Source organism: Pleurodeles waltl, chromosome 4_2, assembly GCF_031143425.1.
Source record: "Pleurodeles waltl isolate 20211129_DDA chromosome 4_2, aPleWal1.hap1.20221129, whole genome shotgun sequence".
In the NCBI taxonomy this organism is placed as follows: Eukaryota; Metazoa; Chordata; class Amphibia; order Caudata; family Salamandridae; genus Pleurodeles; species Pleurodeles waltl.
The window spans coordinates 622,979,111-623,006,017 of record NC_090443.1 but is presented as its reverse complement, the minus strand read 5'-3'; the positions used below and the strand labels follow the sequence as shown (position 1 = coordinate 623,006,017).

General features: G+C 44.1%; 1 protein-coding gene across 2 annotated transcripts in view; it reads left to right on the top strand.

The window, feature by feature from the left end:
• Positions 1-26,907, top strand: part of PRKACB (protein kinase cAMP-activated catalytic subunit beta) — a 211,753-nt gene that overhangs the window by 93,687 nt on the left and 91,159 nt on the right. For both annotated transcript variants that reach the window (XM_069232203.1, XM_069232202.1), the window contains exons 3-4: positions 14,444-14,572; positions 21,276-21,374. In XM_069232203.1, coding sequence (XP_069088304.1) covers positions 14,444-14,572; positions 21,276-21,374 — 228 coding nt within the window. The remainder of the gene's footprint in view (positions 1-14,443; positions 14,573-21,275; positions 21,375-26,907) is intronic.

The following is a 26,907-nucleotide window of genomic DNA, read 5'->3' as shown; positions in this document are numbered from 1 at the left end:
TTGAGGTCCCAAAATTCTTTTTGTTCTGATATGGATAGTCTCCAGTACCAGGACCTGCCCTGGTATACTGCAGATTCCCTCTTCACATCCGCAACCTTTGGATCTACCTGTGATTTGTCCCAATTCATCCTTAGGCAAAGGTTTCGTCATATGCTTTTAAAATAGCGATGAATCTAGGTAGCATGATACTTGGTTGCTGTATAAATACCAATAAATCTTCTGCATGTAGAAAGATGAGATCCTCAAAGCTGCTGTTCCACTCTTTGCCCCAGACTTGGGCGTCTCTTTTTATCCATTCCTATAATGGTTAATTTATTAAGACGAAAAGGTGAGGAGAAGTTGGCAGCGCTGTTGGGATCCGTGTGTTATCTGAAATTTGCAGGACACTGTTCTGTTAATCTAAACTCTCGCCCAAGGGAGCAGTAAACCTCTCTAACACAATGACAGAAGTATGGCGCAAAATTCATACCTTCTAATATCTGCTGAAGAAATAACCATTCCACTGAATCGAAGTCCTTTTCAAAATCCAGTAGTACTAGGGCTGTCTGCTCTTCCAGGAACGCATGAGCGACTGGCCATCTGTGAATGCAGTGCCAAGTCCCCCTCTTGATCAAACACACAGAAGGTAGTAGGAGGAATGCTTTCAGTCAGTTTAATCACTGCCAATCGCTCAAGGTACCGTTCCAGCCCATCGTTCTTTTACCCACCACGCCACCTCAGCTTGGACCCAACTCTATACAATCTCTCCTGACCCAGCTCCAATAGGAATGTTCGAGACCGATCCAGGTCCTCCTTGAACTGGAACACAAGTAACCCAAGGCAGGTTGCACCTTGATTTGCTCTTCATTCGGGTGTAACTTGGTTCCAGTGGAACAGTGAGCAAGGGACCCAGGCTTAGGCATGCCTTTGGTCACCTCAGTTGTATATATCAAACACACAAACTGTGATTGGGGGAACGCTTGAAGTCATTCTAACTACTGGCAATTACTCAGGTAAGCATTCCAGCCCATCGCTCTTTTGCCACACTTGCCACCTCAGTTTGGTCCCAGCCGTATGCAAATTAGTCTTGACCCTGCTCCTATTGGAACAGTCCAGCCCAAACTTCATTGTGTCACCCTAAGTGGGATGATCATGCTCAGACGTGGGTCCATTGCACACTGTGTCACTGGAACCAAGCTGTAACTGGCTGACAAACCATAATCAGGGCAAAACCTGTCCTAGATTGCCTGACTTGGCAGTTTGGCATAAATGATCAATAAGTGTCTCATAAAGCCTGAGATAAGTTCCTTATGAGTTCTCTGTATGTTCAAGTACCAGTCTAAGGTAGAGTCACCAAGAGTCTGATGGTTGTTGCCTTATCTCTGGAGAAGGATTGATTTCAATCGGTGGTATCCGGGAAATTGTGCCGACTCCAGATGAAATTCAAGTTGGTGGTCCGCAAAAGGAACATTCCGTTCATTTTGTATCAGGTTGTTCAGTGTCAAAATGACCTCAACCAACTATAGTGGCCAAGCAGTCGGATGACCATCGATGGTGATATCCACACTCAAAGCAGCCAGTCTGGGGCTTCTAGTGTAGGATGGAAGTAATATGCATATTGTGAGAGATGTAAAGCCACATGATACAGCTCCTGGCAGGAGAGGCGCAAACATCTGGCGTGATGGTAGCATGCAGCCTGGTTGCTTAGAACCTTGAAGTTTCCTCTTGCTAAATACAGCATCAAATCTGAGAGTCAAGTTGCCGGAGTTGTGGCACAGGAACAGAACCTGTTAGCATGGCAAAAACATAATTGTAACGCAGTGCCAAAACCATTTTGATTGTTAAGAACCTGCCCCACAGCAAGCTCAGTAGATGCTGTCATTTTACAATCTTGGCATTTGTGCATTGAGAACATTGATATTGTTGCTCACCATTTGATTAGGTTTGGTACTTAAGAAAACACACAAGTATTTAATTTGCGCTGGCATCCACTTAAACTGACAGCAAATAGGACAGGTTATTGCTGTTGCCGTAAGAAGAGTAAATGCTTCCCCTTGTGTGGAGTTTATAGAGTACCCACTGAAGGCCAAAAACTAATTGACAATTTCCATAAGCGCTGGGATAGAGGTAGCCGACAATGCTATGTTTAACATCATATCTTCCATGTATAGCATGCTGACGTATGTGCTCCTTGTACAGCTTTTCGTATACATTCAGATCTCTGTGAACACCTTTGACTTAAGGATGTGGTGTGGTCTCCAGTCTTATACCTCTGGTGGATTCGTCCCTGATGCTGACTGTGCCACTTGACCTCGCACTGTGTTTGGCTCTGACTTTAGGTATGACACTGAACCCTATACCTCATATTGTGTCGCAAGTCACAATATCAGCGCCACTGATGCCAGGGTGGGAAGCCAATAGTCCTCTCAGATGTCAAAGACCTTCTTGGGTAGAGCATTTGGGACCAGTGTCTGGCTTCGGCACCATGCTAGAAATTGGTCCAACTGTTTTTTTGACCGATGTCCAGCAACCTTTTATGGACACTACTTATGATGGCATGTGCCTTATCGGAGTCAAGGGAGACTCCGAACTGGAGTGCCTTACAGAGTGCAATGCGACAACGCAGTCTCTGGGGTTGAAGCCACTTGTACAGCAGTTTCGGCCCTTTTGAGGCTTCAGAAGGGGATACAAGCAGATGCAACGTCACAGATTGCCTCTACAACAACAAGCCTCCCAAACGTTTTGAGGCAAAGCCCGGGGATCCAGCCGCATGCCTCCAGGCCCTGAGGGACCAGTCACCTGTCCATCACCCGACAGCTGCCACAAAACCAGTTTACATTGATTGCCCTTGGTGGCTCCTGATTGACCAGTAGAAGGCTGTATCACCTTTTAACTCCCTGGGTGGAAAAGCATCACGTCTGACCAATAGGTGCTCCAAATTGTTCAAAATGGTTATTTCCTCCCATTTTCTGCCACCCCTTCTCGAATTACCTCCCACACTGCAACATCTCTTCTCTATTCTCTAATTCAAGCTCTCCTAAACAAAGAAGCCATAGAGAGGATGCTGGCATCAGATCAAGATTTTGTTGTTACTCCTTTCTCTTTTTGGTGATGAAAAAGGGTGGATGCCTCCATCCGGTGATAAATCTTTACCCTCAGAACTGCTTCCTTTGAAAAGATAAGTTTAAAATGCTCACCAGGGCCTAAGTTCTATCTTCCCGTGACAGGAGGTACTGAATGGTGGTGTTGGATTTTCAGAGCACCTATTCCTGCAGCCCTCCAGATGCTACCTGACCTTTCAGATCAGCCAAGAGCACTTTCAGATCTTGGTGCTCCTCTTTGGTCTAACTAGTACACTTTGGTTGTGTTTACAATAGTGCTGCTGATGGTTTGTGCCCATCTGTGGAGGTTGGGAATATATGTCCTCCCATACCTCAACGGCTAGCTGCCAAAAGCAGACTTGCCTCAAACAGTTGTAATCCAGCTCCAGATGATGCCCAACTTGTTGAAATAATTGGGCTTTTCCATCAATGTGCCAAAGTCACGCCTGACTCCTGCACGACGGCTCCATTTCATTGGAGCCATCCTGGACACTCTATTCTTCCAAGCCTTCCCTCCGCCTCAGCAAGTCCAGGGCATTCAGGCTGGACATCCCAATGTTTGAATCTTTCACCTGAGTCTCAATTACAGTGGTTCTGAGGTTTCTTCACCTCTTAGCCTCCTGGATCCTGCTGGTCGACTATGCCAGGTGGCACATGTGGGATCTGACACTTCAGTGGGCTCAACACCAAGGGGACCTTTTGGATTGTATCCAGGTGTGTGAGTAGACTATAAAAGACCTGCAGTTGTGGCTGCCAGACCTCAACTGGACTGGTGTCAGACCTCTCCCTGCCCCACCCAGAGCTAATGGTTGTGAAAGATGCATCGTTGCTTGCTGGGTGAGGTCATCTCATAGAGATGGAGACCAGTATCCTGCAACATCTACCATTTTGCAGGTGCAGTTAGCTAACATACTGTTATTTTGTCTTTGTTGGCCTAGCTATGCCTTGCTGGTTCTCACTTAACTCATCTACACTGTTTGAGCCAATGCACAGCTGTTCATTCAGCCCATTCACACTCAAGTCTATCTTCCTCATAGCCATCATATCAGTTTGTTGCATAAGTTAGCTACAAGTGTTGCCTGCCCATCTGCCGAATCCCAGCTTCTTCCCTGACAAACCTTTACTCAGGATAAAAGCACTGTTCCTACCAAAGGTCATTACTCCAATTCAGATAGAGCAGTCTAACTCCCTGTAAGCTTTCGCTTCCCCACCTCATCCATCTAAAGAGGAAGAAACACCATTGCCTTGATCTGAAGAGAGCCCAGAGCCTCTGCATCGACTGCACCAAGGAACATCACATCAGGTGGGCAATCAACTTGTTGGTTTCCCTGGTGCGAGAAAAGGCAAGGAAAAGAAATGGATAGATTGGCTTAAACACATTAAAATCCATTATGGGCTGATCAAGAAACAGCATTTGGAACATCTTTGCGTTTTTCCTCCAGAGCACAGGCTGCTACCACTGCACTGCCTCACAGTGTGCAAGTCTAGGACATTTGTCAGGCAGCTATGCGAGTGTCAGTTTACATGTTCACAAAATGCTATTGCCTGAATTGTCAGGCCTGGAGGAGGGGCATTCTTCCCAGTCTGTCCTGCAGGATTTCCTGGTCTAAGCCATTCCGCAGACCCACTACCTGGGGAGATACTGCTTGGGTTTCTAATGACAAGGTGATTAATCTGTCTAGCAGATGGCATACTGAGGTAGCCTTAAAAAATTCTAGGACTTGCCTGTGGAAGCTTGATAAGCCATATAATTCAAAGTAAAGTGTCCTCTACTTAAGGAAAGCCGATGACATAACTTCAGTGCAGGGTTGGTATAAGCTCTTGGGCAAAATGTACACTTCATGTGAGTAGCTGCTTCCTGCAGTCACTACGCACGTTTCTTGAGATGGACAGTAATGTTGAAAACACTGTATTTGGTTCTTTGCATAATTCCCCAAAGAAAGTATTGATAGCCACTGTGTCATTCTTTGTGTACGACTGATCATGACTGTATAGATATCTACTTGGTGACCACTGTGACCTGCAGAGTGAATCATAAGTTAGTGTAAAAAAATATCCAAGTTATTGACTGATAAGGCAGGACTTTCCACCGGTCTAATAAGGTGAGAAATTGATTAGTGTAGCATTCACGGTTATTTTCATCTTTTGTTTGGTAAGCTTTAAATTTGCAATGGTTTTTCGTGAATCTGGATTCAGGAAAAACCATAGCACCAAAACAGCCCTCCTGGCCGCAACAGACGACATCCGCTCCCTGCTGGACAAGGGAGAGACGGCGGCACTCATCCTGCTAGACCTCTTGACAACCTTCGACACAGTCTCCCATCACACCCTGATACGAAGACTCCACGAAACCGGAATCAGACAAGGCCCTCGACTGGATCCAGTCCTTCCTCTCTGGCAGAACTCAATGAGTGAGACTTGCCCCTTTCTCGCAGACCCCACACCCACCACCTGCAGAGTTTCCCAGGGATCCTCCCTCAGCCCCACACTGTTTAACGCCGACATGGCCCGCAAGCCACCATCGTCAGAAGCTGCGGAATCAACATCATATCCTACGCCGAAGACACCCAACTCATCCTCTCCATGGAACCCAACAAAGCCAGACACAACTTCCATGAAGGCATGGAAGCAGTCGCCAACTGGATGAGAAACAGCTGCTTTCAACTGAACGCAAACAAGATAGAAGTACTCATCATGGGCCCTCAACCTAAAGCGTGGAAAGACTCCTGGTGGCCACCCAACCTCGGAATCCCCCTCTCCCCCCCCCCCCCCTACCCCCCCACCTTCCTCCCCCCAGCCTAAACCCGCAACCACGGGATCATCCTGGACTCCGATCTCAGCATGAACCATCAAATCAACTTAGTCACCTCCACCTGCTTCCGCACCCTCTGCCTCCTACGAAAGTCAGTCAAATGGATCCCCCTCGAACATAGAAAGACCGTCACACACGCCCTCATCCCCAGCAGACTGCACTGTGGCAACACACTCTATGCCGGAATCAACAAGAAGCTCATCTGCAAACTACAAAACATCCAGAACGCCGCAGCCAGACTGGTCCTGGACCTGCCTCGACACTGCCACATCTTGCAACACCTGCGTACACTGCACTGGCTTTCCATAGAGAAAAAAAAACACCTTCAAGATCCTCACCCACGCACACAGAGCCCTCCACAACACCGGACTAGCCTACGTGAACCAGCAACTCAACCTCCATGTACCCCACTGGACCCTACGCTCAACCCAGCTCTCTCTCGCAGAAGTACCCTGCATCAGGAAAACCACAACAGGCGGACGCTCCTTTTCCTACCTTGCAGCCACCGCCTGGAACGCCCTCAGATAAACCATCTCTCTCCTCAGCTTCACAAAGGAACTGAATACATGGCTTTTTTAAGAATCACCTCAACGGTGAACGCTACACTCCCCACCCCCAAGTGCTTTGAGACCCTAACAGGTGAGTAGTTGCGCATAACAAGCATTGATTGATTGATTGTTTCCTCAGCCATAGTTCTGTATAATGTGTATTTTAGCTTTGTTATCCGTGGTTTCTTTTCCACGCTCACAGTAGATAAAGAGCATAGATTTTCGTATACCCTGTATCTCTTACCCTTTTCAGCAGTGGCGGCTGGCAGCTTTAGGAGGTAGGGGGGGGCAGGCGGGAAACACAAACGCACACAGACAAACACACACAGACAAACACACACAGACCAACACACACAGACCAACACACACAGACAAACACAGACAAACACACACAGACAAACACACACAGACAAACACACACAGACAAACACACACAGACAAACACACACAGACAAACACACACAGACAAACACACACAGACAAACACACACAGACAAACACACACACACACAGACAGACAAACACACACACACACACACATCCATTAACAACACTCATTACATTCAAACATGCACGCACGCACACACCAAACATTCATTTTAAAACATCACACACACAGACATCCATTAACAACACTCATTACATTCAAACATGCACGCATGCACACACCAAACATTCATTTTAAAACATCACACACACACACACCCCACCCCCCCTTCAGCCTTGAGTTCCCAGGAGGGTTTGGACTGCTGCCTTCCCTTATTGGCTGACCTTAGGTCAGTGAGACTGCTGACCCCACCCCACTCTGTGATGAAGTGTCACTGATTGACACTCACCCTGGGTGCTTCAGGGCTTAAACCTGAAGCGCCCAGGTCAAAGTCAATGGGGAGCCGAGGAGGTCACACCCATAGGAGCTGTGACCTCCTCAGCCCAGCAAAGTTCAGCTTAGGCAGCCAATAGTCTGCGCAAATCGTGCATGTCTCACACCTGGCTGTCTGAGCTGAAAATGAAGAGTGCCTGTCAGGCTGACCTTTGTTCAGCCTGACAGACAAACTTCATGAGGGGCAAAAGGTGGGGGTGTGTGGCCCCTATGCCCTAAAGGACGGGCCACGTCTGCTTTTTAGGTTATTGAGTATTGGATAAAACATGTAAAAGAGGTATTTTGTATGTCTTTGTATTACCTACTCAGTTCATATCAGAACGTTGTTGTAATGGCTACAGGACACATACATGCTTTGAAGACACTCCACTGGCTTTCTGTAATAAAAGAGAAAGTTCAAATTAAGATACTGTGCTTTGTCTGAGTCCTTGCATTCTATAGAATACTTATTCCTACCATTTTCAGCAATATGAACTGATATGCTACCTATGGTCTTATCTCCGTCTGCCAGTTAAACTTTTCAGAAGACAGTTGCTCTGTGTCCAGGGCAACTTCGGCAGTATCTTCTGTTGCAGCAAAAGGAGAGGGTTCTCCACCTGAACCTGTCCAGTCCCCGCCTTCTTGCATGGAGATTTAGCAGTGGCAGTTGACAGCTTTTGACCTTCTGTCCGAATTCTGTAACATAATATTGGCAGGCAGATGTCCCTCCACCAAAACGGTTAATGCGGAAGGAATTTGTGACATGGCCCACAGACAAGTCTGTTGACCCTCCCTTCCAACCCTCTCTCTGAGGTCCTATGGTTTATCTTTTCTTTGGTCGGGCCTGGCTCTGCTATGGGCACTCTCAAACGTTATCTGTCTGCATTTCTGATTTTTGTAGTTGTCTGATCAACCTTCCTTGTTTAAGTCTCCTATTGTAAATAAGTTTCTTAAAGGCATTATTTATATGTTTACTCTGTCCCCATTCATTATGCCCCAATGGGATTTGAATTTGGTTCTGAAATTCCTGATGTGCACTTCTTTCAAGCCTTTCCACAATTGTCCTCTTAGGCTTCTCGTATGAAAACAGCCTTCCTTGTGGCCATTATGTCTGCCCGCAGGGTGCGTTGTCATCTAAGTCACCTTACCTTTTCATCTATCCTGACAAAGTGGTGCTTTGCACTAGGGCCTCCTTTCTGCTAAAAGTGGTTACGCCCTTCCATGTAGGCCAATCCATCATCATGCCTATTTTTTCCGCATCCCCAAACCCTTCTAAGGAAAAGAAGAGACTCCAATGTTTGGACCAAAAAAGAGCATTGGCAGTCTACCTTGATCGTACCATAGACTTCCGGGTGGGTGATCAACTCTTTGTTGGTTATGTGAGTGCAAAGAAAGGTTGGGCAGTGCAGAAAAGAACCATATCCAGATGGGTCATATTCTGCATTAAAATGTGCTACGCACTGGCTAAGAAGCAACCCCCTGAAGGTTTGCGTACTCACTCTACCAAAGCTACAGCTGCGACCACTGCACTGGCGTTTCAGTCCTTGACATCTATAAGGTGGCAATGTGGGCATCTCTGCACATGCTTACCAAGTAGTACTTCCTGGACAGTCACGTCCGTAGGGACAGGCACTTTCTCCGTTTGGTCCTGCAGGACTTTCTAGTATGATCTTAATTAGCAGAACCACCTCCAGGTACGGTATTGCTTGGGTATCCATTCTAAATTAAGTAATCTGCAACTAGATGTCTCTATCAGATGGACAAGTTAATTACCTTTGGTAATGGCTTGTATGGTGGAGACAGTATCTAGTTGGAGATTCCTTACCGACCTACCCATCCTTTCTGCTCCATGAGCTGATTTCTAGGGACAGGGACGCCCCTTTCAGGGCCCTAGTTTTGACACACCACTGGTCAGTGTTCTTCATGGCTCGGTGCTTCTGGTGTGGAAAGTTGTGGAAAACTGATGACAGCATGCCGGGGTGGTACCTATATATGACCTGCGATGTCATATCTGGCGAGGAGGATGCAGATGACAAACGCTTAGCCGGTTGATGCCACCTATTGGCACACAGTGGTACTGGTTGAGTAAAATCTCCAAATCGAGACTGGTGCCTAGAGAAATTCTCAGGTAAGGAGTTTGCTACTAGGTATTGTCTCTACCAGATAAGGCATTACCAAAAGTAACTAACTTGTCCTTTGGAGTGAGCCAAGGAGGGATAGAGGAGGTAGGATTTTAGAAAGGGTTATTTGGGAAATCATATTAGAAGAATGAGGTTTGGAGTGAATGGGAGAGTGGGGGTAGAGGATACATTGAGAGAGGCATAGGAAGATTAGTGCATTAGACAAAGTTGAATGTTTTTAGGATCGAGCCTGTGATTGCATGCGCTAGTGCATGCGTCTCGCTCGTAAGACACTGTTAACCAAAAGGGCATGGACCCCATCCTTTGCTTCCCATTTGTTGGCTTGTGTGGCACGCTCCTTTATAGCCCTGTAATTGGTCACTGCAGGCCTAGCATCATTTCCGTTCCTTTCTGTAGAGCAGGGACCAAGCAGTGATTGATTCAACTTAATCAGTGTCTGTCTGCTGCTTGACGTACTTCTTTTTAGGTCAAGCATAACCACGCCCATCACTACTACTCGTTCATGGGCTTGCCCTTTAAAAATCCTTTATCATCATTGGTAAATGGTTTACATATGTTCTTCTCTGGGGCGGTTTCGTTACTGCCTTTGACATCAACCCTGTTGCATGGCTAATTGCACTTTTGCCCATACATTTGACTGCAAGCAACCTTCTTTTTCCTTTTGTGTGTCTCCTTCATGCTCATGGCGTGGCGCTGTGAATCAGCTCACTAATGTGATACTTTTACTTGCCAATTTCCAATTTATGTGGCAAGAAAAGTCCGGTTAGGAGTTTACAATGCTACTAGCTCCAACTCGAGCAAATGCAAGACTCATTGCATTGCACATGCTTGTTAACTTCTGGAGCCCTGCAAACAGAAGACGTGTGACCGGCAAAAACGTGCCCAGCAGGACAAACACAATTGCAAAGTATTATTTTCAGTAATTAAATTGTTTCTTTTATTTTGACAACTATTCTTTGCTCACTTTGCACTCCTGTTTTGTTTTTGCTCATTGGCGCTAGCTGTTAACAAAAGAGGACAATTATCTTGTCCTAAATATTGCAAAGTGACATTGTTTCTTTCCTATGTGTAATTTCCTAAATTATGCTTTAACACATAATCATGCAGTACACCCCACTCCGCACCACTCAGCCCTACTCCAATCCACTGCACCTCACCGCAGTCCAATCCGCCCCACCCAGTCCAATCCATCCCACCCCACACCCATCCAATCCATCCCACTCCAATCCAGTCCTCCCTACCCCGGTCGAAACCACTCACCCCAATTCAATCTACCCCAATCCAGTCGACCTGACTCCAATCTGCCCCACTCCAATCCACCCCACCTCACCCACACCAATCCACACCACTCCTGTGCAGTCCACCCTACTCCAATCCAATCCATCACACTCCAGTACAATCCATTCCAATCTTTCCCACACCAAACCAATCCACCACGCTCCAGTCCAATCCACCCCACTCCAATCCAAACCAATCCACCCCACTCCAATCCAGCCCAATCCAATTGACCATACTGCAGTCTAATCCACTCCACTCCACCCCACTCCACCCCACAGCAATCCAGTAAACTCCACTCCACCCCGCTCCACTACAGTCCACCACAATCCACCCCACTCCAATCCACTACTTTCTAATCCAGTTCACCCACCCCAATCCACTATATCCCAATCCAATCTACCCACTCCAATCAAATACACCCACTCAAAACCATTTCACCAAATTCCAATGCAATCCACCCCACTATAATCTAATCCACTCACCCTACTGCAGTACAACTCAATCCAGTCCACCCCTCTCCAATCCACCTTATTGCACCCCTCTACAGTCCAATCCACCCCATCCCACTCCAATCCACCTATCCTTCTCCAATCCTCTCCACTCCATTCCACTCCAGTTCAGTCCACCCCACTCCAATCCACCCCAATTATCCCCATCTAATCACATCATTCACTCCAATCCACCCTTCTCCAATCTTCCTCACCTCAGTACAATCCACCCACTCCAATCTACCCAACTTCAGTCCAGTCCACCCCAATGCTCCCTACCCCACTCCAGTCCACCGCACCTCAGTTAAGGTTTCCCCATCCAATCCACCACACTCCATTTCAGTCCACCCCACTCCAATACCCCAGTCAAATCCACCCAGTCAAATCCACCCCACCCAATCTATCCTAACCCACACCAATCTATCCTAACCCACACCAATCTATCCTAACCCACACCAATCCACCCCAACCCACACCAATCCACCCCAGAATTCAAAAACTACAATCCACTTCACCCCACTCCAATCCAAACCACTCATTCAGTGCAATCCATGCCAGTCCACCACTCTCCAATCCTCCCACCACAGTCCAGTCCACCCCCACCAATTCACCGCAATCCGATAATCCATACGCTAATCCACCGCAATCCAACCCCCCCTTACCCACACCAAACTACCCTACTCCTGTCTAATCCACCCTATAACAGTCCAATCCAATCCACCTCACGCCAAACTAATCCACCCCACTCTAATCGAAAATAATCCACTCCAGTGCAAAACAATACACCCTACTCTAATCTACCCTACTCCAGTCCACCCCACTCTAATCTAGCCCAATCCAATCAACCCTACTCAGTCTAAACCACCCCACTCCACCAACTCCAATCCACCTCCACACCAATCCAATCCACCTCCACACCAATCCAATCCACCCCACACCAATCCATTCCACCCCAATCCTCCACACTCCAATCTCATCCACCCCACATCAGTCTTATCCGCCCCATTCCAATCCACCCACTCCAATACAACCGATTTTAATCCAGTCCACCCCACTCAAATCCACCCCAACCCAATCCACCACAATCCAATCCAGTACCTTCAAACCCACCCCAGTCCAAGCCAATCCACCCTAATCCAGTCCACCCACTCAAATCCTTTCTACTGAATTCCAGTACAGTCCACCCCACTCCATTCTAATCCACCCACCCACTCCAGTCATCCCATTCTAGTCCAATCCCTATTAATGCACCCCACGCCAGTCCATTCCATCCCACTCCAATCCAATTTACTCCCATCCACCCTTCTAATCCACCCAGCCCTAATCCAACCCACCCCATTTTATCTACCCCACTCAATCCAATCTACCCCACTCCAGTCTAATCCTCCCCACCTCAATAGAATTCTCTCCAATCCACCCCAATACAGTTGTCCCCACCCCACTCCAATCCAATCCACCCCACTCAATTCCACGCCACCCAAATCCACCCCATTTCAGTCCTCCCCACTCCAATCTACCCACTCCAATCCACTCATCTCCAATCTACCCCCTCCAACTTAACCACCCTGCTCCATCCTACCCCAATCCACCCACTCAGCTCCAATCATCTCACTCTACTTTAATCCACCCCACTCCCATCCGTCCACCACACACTACCCCTGCCCAATCTACCCCACCCAATCCAGTCCACCACACTCCAGTCAAATTAACCCCTCTTCAGTCAAATCCACCCTTCTTCAGTCGAATCAGCCCCAGTCCAGTCCACCCCATTCAGTCCAGTCTACCCCACTCCACCCCAAACCAGTCCATTCCCATCCAATCCAGCCCACTCAGATCCGTTCCATCCCACTCCACTCTCATCCAGTCCAATCCGCCCCACCCCACTTCAGGCCAGTCCACCCAGCCCAAAGCACCCCACTCCAGTCCAGTTCAATCCACCCACCCCTTTTCCAGCCCAGTCCAATCCAATCAACCAGAATCCAATCCAGTCCTCTCCGATACAGTGTAAACCACACCACATCCCTCCAAACCACCCCCTGCACTCCAGTCCACACCAGTCCCCTCCTCTCCACCCCACTCCAGTCCTATCATTCCAATCCTCCCACTCCAATCTTCCCCATTTCAGTCCACTCCCACTCCACCCCAGTCCAATCCACGCCACTAACTCAGTCCACTCCAACCTATTCCACCCCACCCACCTCTGTCACGCCACTCTACAACACTGCACTCCACGACACGCCCTGCAACTAAACCACTGAACTCTTCTCCCCTCTACTCCACTTTTCTCCCGCTACTTCACTCTACAACGCTGCATGCCACTAACATTTAGCCGTGCTAAACAGCAGCCACACCGGTGTACAACATGGCTAAAACACAGTGACAAAGCTAATAGCTCTTGTATAGGCGTGACCTATCGGTTTTGCCAGTACTTATTTTTTTCTTCTCCTTCTACAGAAGGATTAAAGTAAAGTCTTGCTTCTTGGTCTCTTTGGTATTTTTCATATTCCAGCTGGCACTAGTCATTCGGTGTGATATGAGTGATGATGTCAATTTTTACTTTCATTGCCAGGGAAGGTTTGACCTAACCCTGTGCAATGCATTGGTATGCTGTCATTATTAGGTCCGTGATGTGGTTGAGATTGCATGTGAGGGTCGGCTGGCCAATACAAGCTTGAAATTATCTATAAGGGCATCTCCCAGGCTATCAACCCATAGAGTGATTAGACCGCGTTTGGGTGGGGAGCGTACCTACCTAACGCATTTTGTATGCGCCACGGGTCTAAATAATCTTAAGAAGACCTTTGAGATCCATTTCTAGGCAGAGATAATTTTTCCACTCGACCTTTATCTGTTGAATGTAAAGCTGTGTGTAGAGCTTCAAAACAGGCCTACACTTTGTCTTCTAGTGAAAAGAATTTAGCAAAAATGTATCCACTGTTGACCATTTAAACTCCTTATTGGTATGCAGTCATCAACTAGGGTCACTGCACCAGTTTTTAATCCATAGGTAAACATATTTACCGAATTTTTTTTTGGGATGTCAGTAAATCATAGACGATTATGATATTTGGTTTTTAAGTACACGCCGCTCATTAGTAAACCCTAATCACAATTACAGAAATTAAACTTCAGGTAAAGGAGTACATGTATTTTGTTTGAAATAAAAAGCAAAGTGTTTATCGCCATCTTAATGTAAAATGTCAACTCTGTGTCTAAAATAATTTTGTTTGCCTTTAGAATACCGCAAGCCTAGATGATTTTGAACGACAAAAGACCCTAGGGACGGGTTCTTTTGGCAGAGTGATGCTGGTGAAACATAAAGGTGCAGACCAGTATTATGCAATGAAGATACTGGATAAACAGAAGGTCAGCCATTGCCTTTCGGGTAGTGCAGTGTTTAATTTGGTGCTCTAGTTTCTTCAAAATATGTGTAACGTAATCGTTCATTTATTTAAACACGAGCACTAAAATGTGATCATTTGTAGTGTAACCTGTTTAACATTTTACTGCAAGTTATTATTAATTAATAAGGCGATGCACTTTTCACATCCCATGTCATTTTAATGTCCTTAATGCTGGTATAGACAAGTTGATCAAAATGGAAAAAGATGTCAGTATATGCTGTGCACACCCTTGCGTTCTTTGAAGTGTATGTGAGTGCATGTAATTTGTATAGCATCTAGCTTTATAAATGTGTTTTCTCTCACCTATAACTTTTAAATCATTTCGTAAACCATGCAGGAGCTATTCGTGGACTATTCCGTGCTTGTGTGCAAGGCTCCTAAGGCTTTACTGGGGCTAATTATTACAGATCTACTGTTTTGATATGCTGTCGATCAAAAATGCTGGGAAAGTTAAGACCATGGTTGTGGAGGGGTCGTGGTAGATTAATAATCTTTTCCAGTCTATTAAGTGCAAACAATTGAAGTGGCTTCTTTTGCCCTGGTGCTGTAACATGGTTCCCTAGATGCATCAAATGGAGGAGACTCCTTCTTAACTAGTGAAAAAAAAGAAAAATCCACATGTTTGGAAGCCTAAACATGTGTCTCCAAACTAGGGCCCGTGGGCCTTATCCGGCCCTCTACACGATTTCATCCGTCCCTCTGTTGTTATCTGCAGTTAAGTAATTTATTATTTTGTCAGAGCATTTTTTTGTTTGACATTTTTATTCATTGTATATCATTTCTTATATTAAGCACAGCATTGTATCTTTGTAATTGCCACATTTCTCTTATGTTCTGAATCATATGATAATTGCAAAAAAAGGTCCAAGTAAACCTTATTGAACCTTTTACATTTTATTCTTTCATTCATCAATCTGATTTTTATTGACCAGCGAATACTTGTGAAATTTTCGATGTGGCCCTTGTACTGAAAAGTTTGAAGACCTCTGGCCTAAAGTCCAGTCAGTGCTTAATGCAAAAGTACCAAGCAGCACAGCAGAAGATAAATCATAGTTGTCATTTCAACTGGCCAGGGCTCTCGTTAGGAAATGGTCAGTTGGAGCAAAGAGCTACACTTTATATCAAATGACCCTACTTAAAATACATTTTCTCTCACTGCAAATCAGTGAAGCTTGATCATATGGCAAAAAAATGTTCTCTCAATGAAAACTTAACTAATGTGCAGCACAAAAAATTGCAAGGTCTCAAAAGCATTGACAAAGATTATTGAAAACCATTCAATATGTGCATTATACATTCAATATGTGTACTGGCACCTGTATTATGAGTCTAGAAACACCTTAAAATAATAAATTAAGAATATGTAATGGATCACAAAGTGTCAGACATCTAGGACTGATTACATTCTAACTGTATTGATACATACCATTTATACAATCAATTATTAAATGTATAAATCCATTATTGTACAACGATGCTATGGGACTCCAACCTTTACCTATGATAGTTATGCAATCAGCCTGTACATAACCTCGCTCTAGTGAGTGGTCTCGATTTGCAAAGTTCCACTATATAGGAGGTTATCATTAAATAATAATAGGTGGGCCCATATACTGGTAAAAAAACAACCATATTTGGAGATGTTAATTCTAATCAACACTATATGTAAGGTGCTGGAAGACTAATGCATCAGAAAAATTAAACAAAACCATAAATCATGCCAAGGACCACATATCATCCAAATCATTTAAACCATTAGCAGCAATGCGGTTCTCTGACATTTTCCCTCAGTTATATCCAAGACTGGTGAAATAGAACCACCCCTGAGATTATGCTGTGCAACAAAAATGTCTTACCAACTCAACCAGTCTTCAGAGTGGTTCATATTTCTGTAGTGATCAACCATTGGTGCCCCTTCACAAGACGTTTAATCCGAGACTTTTTTTGAAGTATTTGTGTCTTAACAGACTGTGTTATTTGGCCTAGATTTCCATTATCACAGGGGCATTTCACAAAATACACAATGCTCCTTGTATTGCAGTTGGAAAATTTGGTTTGTTTGTGCACAATACCATTAAGTGTTACATGTTTTGCATCGCTGGTAAATCTACAGACTAAACCGTTTTCACACCTAAAATGACCGTCTGTTAGGGGTAGGCTTAGCATTTCTGAAATATTTCTCATTCTGTAAGCAGTCCTAGTCACTATGACTAGTTGTTGGGGCAAATTCTTTCCTTTTTTAAAAGAGAGTAGTGGTTTTGAGATGTCAAAATTTGACATGATATCCAAATGTTTTTATTATTACATTTCACTGTTTTAGTTTTGGGATTGTAGGTCAAGACCATGTAAACAGGATATTGTTAGTTCTGTATTTGGGCACCAGGAGTGTTTTGCCTGGGATATACCACACTCTTTACTAAGATGCTCTTACAAGTTTTTAGGTCACAGACTAGACATCTTGGGGACTTTTGGAAAGCTGACCCAAGACTGTATTGGGCCCGGTGCTTGCCACTGGTGTTGTGGTTTGTAACTCAGTTTCTTGCTTTCCATTTGCTGGCTTTGTTTTAGGCTGTCCAGTTTAAGTGCATACCTTTTCAAGCCCATGCTTTATTTACAGTATTGTTCTGAGCTCTCCCTTTCACTAAACAGGCCTGTAAATCTTGTTATTATCTCGTCACATTTGCTGTGCATTCAAAGACCCAAGTCAAATGTCAGGCGCTGTCTTTCGAGGGAGCTTGTTTACTCTTCTTTCGCTGACTCCAAAGTGAGAGGATTTATTTAACAATCTTGCTGGATACTGGGGATAGGAAGGAGTTTTTTTTCTAGTGCACAACAACATTTAAATGAACTGTTTAAGCATTTCACAATATATCATAATTAGAAATTGTTATTTCTGAAGTGTGTTGGAAGCAAATCCTTATGTAATCAAAACGGATCATTAAACTAGGTGATGCAATTTCACACATTTTCGTCTGTGCACTGTAAAGTTTTATTAGTAAAACTGTATGTCTGTGGAAATGTAATGGTCATTTCAATTGAAAATGTTTTGTCTTTAATGGCAGTGTGGTACCACACCATGAACACTCTGTGCCGCTCCACTCTCCTCTGCACCACTCCACACCACTGCACTCTACTCTGTACCACTCCACTTTGCACTCCACGGCACTGCATTCCACACCACTTCATGCTATACCTCTCTACTCTCCCCTTTACGACTTTACTCTCTGCCACTGCATTCTTCGCCACTCTAAACCACTGCGCTCTATGCCCCTTCACTCTGCACCACTTGACGCCATTACACTCTGCCAGTCTATGCAACTGCACTCTACCCTGCACCACTGTACCCCACTTCACTCTACTCTGAAACTATCTACTCTGCACCACTGCACTCTACACCGCTCTGCTTCACTCTGCACCACTGCGCTCTATAACACTCTACTCTTAACCACTGCACTCTACAACACTGCATCACTGTACTCTGACACTTCTCTCCACACCACTCTTATCCTCTTTGCACCATTGCACTGACACTCTACATACTGTGCAACACTGCACTCTCCACCACTATTCTCTGCACCACTCTGTGCTTCTCTAATCTGCACCACTCTACGCCACTGCACTCTGTGCCACTCACCTCTACTTTGCACTCTACCCCACTCCACACTGCCACTCGACTTTACTCTGTGCCACTGCCCTCTGCATCACTCAACTCTATACCACTCCACACCCCTCTACTCTGTGCCATTCTAATCTGTGCCACTTTACTCTACACCACTCTAATTTTTGCCACTGCATTCTATGAAGCTGCATTGTGTGCCGCTGAATTCAATGCCACTCCACTCTGTGCCACTCCACTCTGCAACACTTTACTCCACTCTGCAGCACTTGACTCCACTCTGCGTATGACACTCCTCACCACTGTCCTCTATGCCACTAACTTTTAGCCATTCTGAACAGCAGCCACGTATTGGCTTTGCCAGTGCTTGTTAATGATAGCCTCTGTTTACTACATTCTTGAAGCTGTCATTCTTACTGGTACAGTTCCTCCTAATGCAGAGGAATTGACTCTACGAAAGATTTTCTTTTAGTGTTCTCGCATGTTTAAACAAAGTGCAGAAGAGTATTACGGTCTGCGAGTTTGGTGAATAGGCTAACTGCCAGTTTGTCCAGAGGTTGAGCAAACTGACTGTGTTTGAATAATATGTAATAGTGAATCTGAAATCCTCAGTCCTCTGTTTTAACCATTCACGAAAACTGAACAGGCTAGTATGCGGTCCTGTCCAGATCATAATACCATTGCCAGTATAACAATACCAATTTTAATAAATGGTCTAAAGGGGTTATCAGTACTGTAAATCCACTTTTTTTCCTTAAAAAAATGACATGAAAAGTTTGGCTATCTCCAAGGCAAAGCTACAGCCCATCTCTGTACTTCTGATTTGTAAAACAAGTCATTTTTGAAGGCGAAAAAATGTTTTTTTTAAACACATAGAGGCTAATTCAAACAAAAATTATGTAAAGACCTTATGTGGTTCTGATCTTGAATTGATCACAGCAACTGCTTTGTCTTTAGGGGTATTGGTCTACAGTTCTTCGGTATAAAATGTCACAAAGGGATTTTTTGTATTGTCGAATGATGACCCCTCCACTTTATCAATGAGATCATTGAATCTCCCTCATAGATCTCTGTCGTGCACACAAATAGTTATAGAAAAAATTCGAAATCTTTGGGAGGGGGGAGCCCCAAGCTGAAATAAGCAGTCTTTCTGGGGATATATTTAGGTCTTTATGTACTTGTGGTAAAATATAGATGATTGGAGTGCAAATGTCCTTTTTATTAAAAAATCCATCCTAATTGCAACAGATCCAACCTTCTTCCAGCAGTCGTGGCTTAAGTTCTTTGGTCTTACCCGCTAATTGTGGTGTGGGGTGTTTTTGAACTGTCGATAGTGTACTGTATTAACCCTTTTGCTGCCAGTCCTTTTCCCCCTCCTGTGCCAAGCTTTTTTTCACGCTTAGGCCCTCATATCTTTTTGTTCACACAAACTAAAACACTTCAAATTTGCATCCCTTTTTCCAGCATCCTAGGGATTCTAAAGATACCCAGAGTTTGTGGGTTCCCCTGGAGGAGACCAAGAAATTAGCCAAAATACATCTAAAATGTTGTGTTTTGGGAAAAATGGGAAAAAGGGCTGCAGAAGAAATAATGTGGTTTTTCCCCTGCAAGTGGCCTTAACAAAGGGAGTACAGTTCTAAAATCAGCATCTTCACAGCTTTTAGGAACAGGCAGACGTGAATCAGAAAACCACTTTTTTCAACACACTTTTGGCATTTTACTAGGACATACCCTATTTCTACAGTTTTTTGTGCTTTCATCCTCCTTCTAGTTAGTGACAGAAATGGGTGTGAAACCAATTGTGTACCCGGACAGCTAAACATTTCTGAAAAGTAGACCAAATTCTGAACTCAGCAAGGGGTCATTTGTGTAGCTCCTGCAGGTTTTGCCACGTAAAATAACAACTGAAATTAAAAAAAATGAAATTGAGGTGAAAAAAAACAGCCATTTCTGTCCACATTTTACTCTGTAACTTTTCCCTGCGATGTCAGAGTTTCAAAAGCAATATACCATTATGTCTGCTGGACTCCTATAGTTGCGGGGATATATAGGGCTTGTAGGTTCACCTTGCAATGTATTTTAATGGTATACCGGGTATACAGCAATTCATTTGGTAAAATATAAAAAAAGTGCTGTACCACTACAGTATTTAGCAGTGCTTTAGTGCACAGTCCTAAACCAGCATAAATACATTTGAAAAAATGGGGTTCCACAACAAAAATGATGTCCTTTCTTATACACACTAATGAATAAAAAAAGGGAATGGTGATCTATATTATATTAATATATAAATAAATGTATATACAGCAGGCTAGGTGTATATTAAAAAAGTAATATAAAAAATGCTAAGGAAATAGTTTGAAAGTGAGGTTACCCTGGGGAGGAGAGGGTTGGCTCCACTCAAAAGGAAACACTTATCCAGTACATTAGAAAAACAAGTACAATTAAAATAAAAAAGTTTTGTGAGGCCTACCAAAGAAGCCAAAAACAAAAATATATATATATAGTATAAGTACATACACATCAATAATTAAAAAATATGAATTAATATTAGTGGTGCCACTTCTCATTATGCAGAGGGAGTATTGCTGGGAAAATTCTCCAGTTAGGTGTCACAGGATACTCTTGAAATGAGGAATCTGAGCCTAGATAGGATATCCACCAAAAGAGTTTTGTCAGAGGTAAGTAACTTGTTCATCTCCACATAAAGGTATCCCTCCTTCCTCTATAACAACCATGTGCACTTTCTTTTTCACAAGACTCTGTCGCTGTATGAAAGTGGTTTCAAGAATTTGTATACCCTTAGAATGCCTGTAATTGTACGGATAGTGCATGAAACTTTGCTCCCTGTGTACTGTCCACTGTACCATGGCACATGGTCAATATTTGCCATTTACAAAGAAATATCTATTGAAATATCCTCTTAGTGCCTTGGTTTGCCTTAAAATGGGTGTTGTACATATGAAAACTTTTCTTACAATTCTTCCTCTGACATGTTTGTGGTTGATGTTGAGCGAGTCACTTTAAGCATGTCTTCCTTTCTTTGTAGGTTGTAAAACTGAAACAAATAGAACACACACTGAATGAAAAAAGAATTTTGCAAGCAGTGAATTTTCCTTTTCTAGTGCGGTTGGAGTATTCGTTTAAGGTAAACCATGTTTTCTGTGGGCATATGTGTTTTTTTATGAAAGTGTTGTCCGGGAAAACAATTATTTCCCTGTCATTTATCGATTGAATTCATAAATGTATCTAACTCATGTTTGTGTTTATGCTTGAATAGACTATTGCAGAAAAATACATCTTCAGCTTGAGAATCCCATACACCAAAGTCACTACACATATCAAAACACAAGAGAAGGCACATTGGATAATGTCTTTAACTAGCAGTTCATTTTGAGGTTACCTAGATTAAGAGGTCAGTGCTTTTCATTGAGATGTCTACTGGGTGATTGGTCACTGTTACTCTATGTTGCATGACCATATACAGAAACGTTTAGATATGTGCTTGTACAATTTATATTTAATGGGGGATGAGCCACAATCTTTGCCAAAGGGGCCATAAAAATATTAAAAAGCATAGGGCTTAAAGATGAGCCCTGTGGAACCCCACAGGTGAAAGAAAAAATGTTGAAAAAGTATGCCCGATCAAGGACTTGAAAAGTCCTCTGATTCAAATAAGATGAAAACCATTTAAGGCTGGTACCCTCAATTCCCATTTGAAAAATTCTGTGAAGTAAGATTTCATGATCCACAGTGTCAAAAGCGGCACTCGGTTCAAGTAAAATGATTGCATGCATATCCAACCGCATCTAAACGTTGTCAAGTGTCTCAAGTAACAGCCAGCAGGGCAGTTTGGAAGATTATGCTCCTCAAGAAAGCCTGATGCTATAGGGAGAAGAGCAATTGGTCTGTAGTTACAGATTAGTGTTGTATCAAGTCTGGGTTTTTTTTTTTAGTAGGGGCTTGGCGACAGCATGTTTCCAGTGTTGCGGTAGATGCCCAAAAAACAGTTGTTAAGAACATTGGTTAGCACAGGCATTACAACATCCGATCCTAAGGCTAAGATGGATGAGGGGATGGGTCCAAAGGAGATCCAGACTTTATAGAACAAAGGTAATGACCTACTATGTCTTCCCTCAGGGGCTGAAAAACTGAGAGTAGGGCTCTAGAAGACTGTGAGTCAGCATTAGGGCGTAACTTATACTCATACAAATAATTGCTGGAGAGAGTTGCCTGAATGTCAGATATTTTCATATAGAAACAGGCTAACTCATTACTGTGTTCCTTAGAGCCTTCAATTACATTACTGGGTGAGGGAGGCTGTCATTTCCTTAAAAATTAAAAAGATCTCTCTTGGGGAATGGGAGGACTTGGCTATCCTAGAGGTATAAAACGATGCCTGCGCAACCATAATTTCCGCATGAAAGGATCTAATTGCATTCCTGTAGCCTATTTTCAAGACTGGATCATAAGTCTTTCTCCACTTACTCTCCATCCGCTTACATAATACAATATATAACATTGGAGTTCTGACAATTAGTCCTAGTCCTCAGATGAACAGTTTTTTTATTGTACTGAAAAGTGTCAGATACCATGGCTTGAGCACAAGCATGGCACTCTCCACACCGGTAGTTACTTAATACAGGATTGGCTCCTGTTATAATTTTCTGAGTAAATGCATTAACTCTCATGAATTTAGCTTGGACCAATTTGTCTAGCAAATTTGAGTTTCTCTTAAAAGCGAACATAGGTCTAGGGAGAGGGGCATAGTTATCGGCTATATATTTCAATGGGAATTAATAATTCCCTGTATTTTGTTATTAATGTTATAATGTCTCGCAACGCATACCATTCTCGATTGTTCATGTTTTTTGGTGTGGTTCAAATAGGGTATCCCGATCATAATATTTTGCCCTTTTATAGGCATCATGAATTACCCTGTATGGATAACCTCTCTTTAAAAATTCCTCCTTCAGTGTCTTAGCATTTCTGTCATATTCAATCATATTGCTACAGTTCCTCCGTACCCTGAGGAATTGATTGAACGGGATGCTCTATTGTTGACATCTGGGGTGGAAGCTTTCAAAGTGGAATAGTGTTTTCCTGGCTGTAGGTTTAGTGTACAGGGTTCCTTGTAGGCGTCCCTATTTGTAAAAAATTTGAATATCTGGGAATTCTACCTTCCGATTATTACCATTAGGACTGGGCACCGACAGTCTGGTATCCTGAGCTGCTGAGCATGTCCATCAATCCTCTGATCAGACTGCCCCTTCGGGAAGATCTTCAGTCACAGCATCAGGGACGTGTTCTTCACCCGAACCTGTCCACTCTCTGACTTCTTGTGTGGAGATTGAGCGGCAACAGTTGATACATTTTGACCTTCCTCCCGAAGTCTGTAACGTCATCTTGGCAACCAGGCATCTCTCCACCAAAACTGTATATGCATGTCATTGGAAGAAATGTGTGGCATGGTGCACAGACTAGTCTGTTGATCCACTTTCTGCCCCTCTTTCTGAGATTCTACTGTTAATTATTTCACTTCCGATGCTGGGCAGGACTCTGCAGGACTTTATCTAACATTTCTGCCTTTTTGCGGTTGCCTAATCAACCGTCTTTGTTTGTCTGCAATTGTACATGGGTTCCTCAAAGGTCTTACTCATCTCTTCCCTCCTTCCCCATTGATTATGCCCCAATGGGATCTTAATTTGGTTCTGACTTTTTTGATGTTCGCTCCTTTTGAGCCTCTTCAAAACTATCCCTTCAGTCTTCTTAGATTGAAAACAGCCTCCCTTGTGGCAATTACATCTGCACGCAGAGTGAGTGAGTTGAAGGCCTTATCATTTAAACCACCTTTCCTCTCTATCTATCCTTACAAAGTGGTGCTTCACACTAGGGCCTCTTTTCTGCCAAAAGTAGTCACGCCTTTTTCATCTAGGCCAATCAATTACTTCGTCTACTTTTTACTCACCCTCGTACCTTTCTAAGAAAAAGGAGAGACTACACCGCCTGGACCCAAAAAGAGCTTTGACTTTCTACCTTGATCGAATGAAAGAGTTCCGGGTGGACGACCAACTCTTTGTGGGAAATGTGAGTGCAAAGAAAGGCTTGGCAGTGCAGAAGCGAACCACCCCCCTTTGGGTCATACTGTGCATCAAGATCTGCAACGCACTGCCCATGAAGCAACCTCCCTGGGGGCATGCAGGTTCATTCCACCCGAGCTAAAGCTGCAACCACTGCTTTAGCATGCGGAGTTTAGGTCCTGGACATCTGCCAGGTAATAATGTGGGCATCTCTGTTTACCAGATAATACTTTCTGCATAGTCAGGTCCTAGGGATGGGCACTTTGTCCATTCATTCCTGCAGGACTTCCATGTTTAAAATTGGTTTGCAGGCCCACCTCCAGGAATGGTATTGCTTGGATATCTTTTCAAAGGTAAGGAATCTGCAGCTAGAAGTCTCTATCAGATGGACAAGTTGCATACTTTTGGTAACGCCTTATCTGATAGAGACTGTATCTAGCTGCAGATTCCTTACTGACCCCTACCCATCCTCTGGCTCTACGAATGTATTTCTAGGGGCAGGGACTTCCCTTTCAGGGCCCTGTTTTGACCACCAGCGGTCAGTGTTCTTCATGGCTCTGCGCTTTTGCTGTGGAAAGTCATGAAAAGAAACTGATGTTGGTGAGCCTGGGTGGTGCTTATACAGGAGCTGCAACATCATTTCCAGTGTTGACGACACCGATGACTGACACGGAGCCGATCGACTCAACCTACCAGCACACGGGTTACTACTCAGGATAATCTTACAGACCCAGTGTGACGCCTGGGGAGTTTTCGAAGGTAAGGAATCTGCAGCTAGATGTAGTCTCTACCAGATAAGGTGGTACCGAAGATAAGTAACTTGTCCTTTTTTTTTATAAAGGAAGGAATCAAATCGAATCATCTCTTAGGTAAGGGCCGATACCTCGCTCTTTCGATTTGGGGCGGGGGAGGGGGGAGGAAGTCATCAGGGGAGTTTGACATAGGAGGATTTTGGTCTTTGGCAGAGACCTGTCTCTGCATTAGCCTGTTGGAGTTGTGAGCCATACGCCTGCCGCTGAAAGCCTTCATATCATACAATAAAACAAAACAAGACTAGTACTGCATAAAGCAAGTGAGTGGTCCAGTGGTTCCGGAGTTGGAAGGATTGCCAGGGCATATCCCTAGTTGGGAACCACCTTGCGGAATCTTTGAATGCCGGGGCAGAAGAACTCAGCCTGGCAGCACCTGCCGGATCACGAATGACAGTTACACTATGTGGTGGTACATGGCATCTTCCAGCAATGCGGAGAACCCTGGCTAGATCTTTTCACCACCATTGATAGCCCGCAATGTCAAAACATTTGTGCGTTGTCATTTTCAAGAAGGCTGTCTTTTTTTGGGGGGTGCATCATTGGTAGGTTGGAGAATGGGACTCCCCTATGTCTTAGTGCTGCTGCCTCTCCTGCCCCAAATTCTGAAGAAGTGAGAACAACCAAGCTTAAGTCATCCTACTGGCTCTGGTTTGGGCTAAGAGTATGTGGTAACTGGATCTTCCAAGTATGAGCATCTGTCCCCCAATTAGGCTTCAAGAAGATCTCGTGTTGCAGTAGCAAGACTACGTCCTGCACCCAGACCTTCACATTCGGCACCTCCATGTGTAGAAATTGAAAGGCGGTAATTGACTGCGTTCAATCTTCCTCCCGAGATCATGAATGTTATCCTTGCTGCTAGGAATCCTTGTTCAGTCTGATTATGCAGGGCACTAGTACAAGTTTGCAGCCTTGTGTGGCACCCACAATACCAAACTGTTTCAGGTCAAACTGTCGGATGTCTTGTTTGCTTTAGCCATTCCTATAGACCCACCAATGTGGCAGGGTGCTCTTTTGCCATCTGTGCTAAAGGTGAGAAATCTGTATTTAGAAGTATCAATCAGAAGATCAGGTTACTTACTATCTGTAACTCTCTTTTAGGTGTATACTTGACTAGCCACTTATTCCTCACCACCCTCCCACCTCCCCATTCTGCAAATTGATTTATTTTTCCAAACCTAAAAGGTTCCAAATTAAAGATCTGCACATTGGAACTTTTGATCATTGTTGAGCTCTTCATCTGATGGTGAGGGCAGAATACAGAAAGAAATTGATATAGATTTACAATGGTGGAACTTTTATGTGAATTCTTAATCACTTCTGGGCAGAATTAAGTCAACACGGAGCTGCATGGTGTCTTCTACCTGTGAGAACAATGCTGTTTGTTTTCTGGATCTATTCCGGCACCTGGAGATGTTGGATAGGTGAGGAATCCGCGTTAACGTAACCACCAGAAAGATTGCTTTGGAAGGTAAGTAACTTGTTCTTGAATACTTAATTTGTGCTGGTGGTTGCAGGTAGTGAGCACCCGTACTCATTTCAGGGAACCAGGATTGATATTTCTTCACCAGACTTTGACAAACAGCAAATGAGAAGAGAGCAAAAATAAAAGGACGAAGTCGAGAAACACATTTAAAAAAAGTGCAGAAAGGGAAACGCAGGGTGAAAAAGGGAGAAAGCATGGCTAAAAATGAACTTGCAAGTGTCAGACAGGGGCAGGAATTGTGAAACAAAGAGTCATGACGTGGAATTGAGGCTAAATAGCCTTGGAATTCTACAACACCGGTATTCA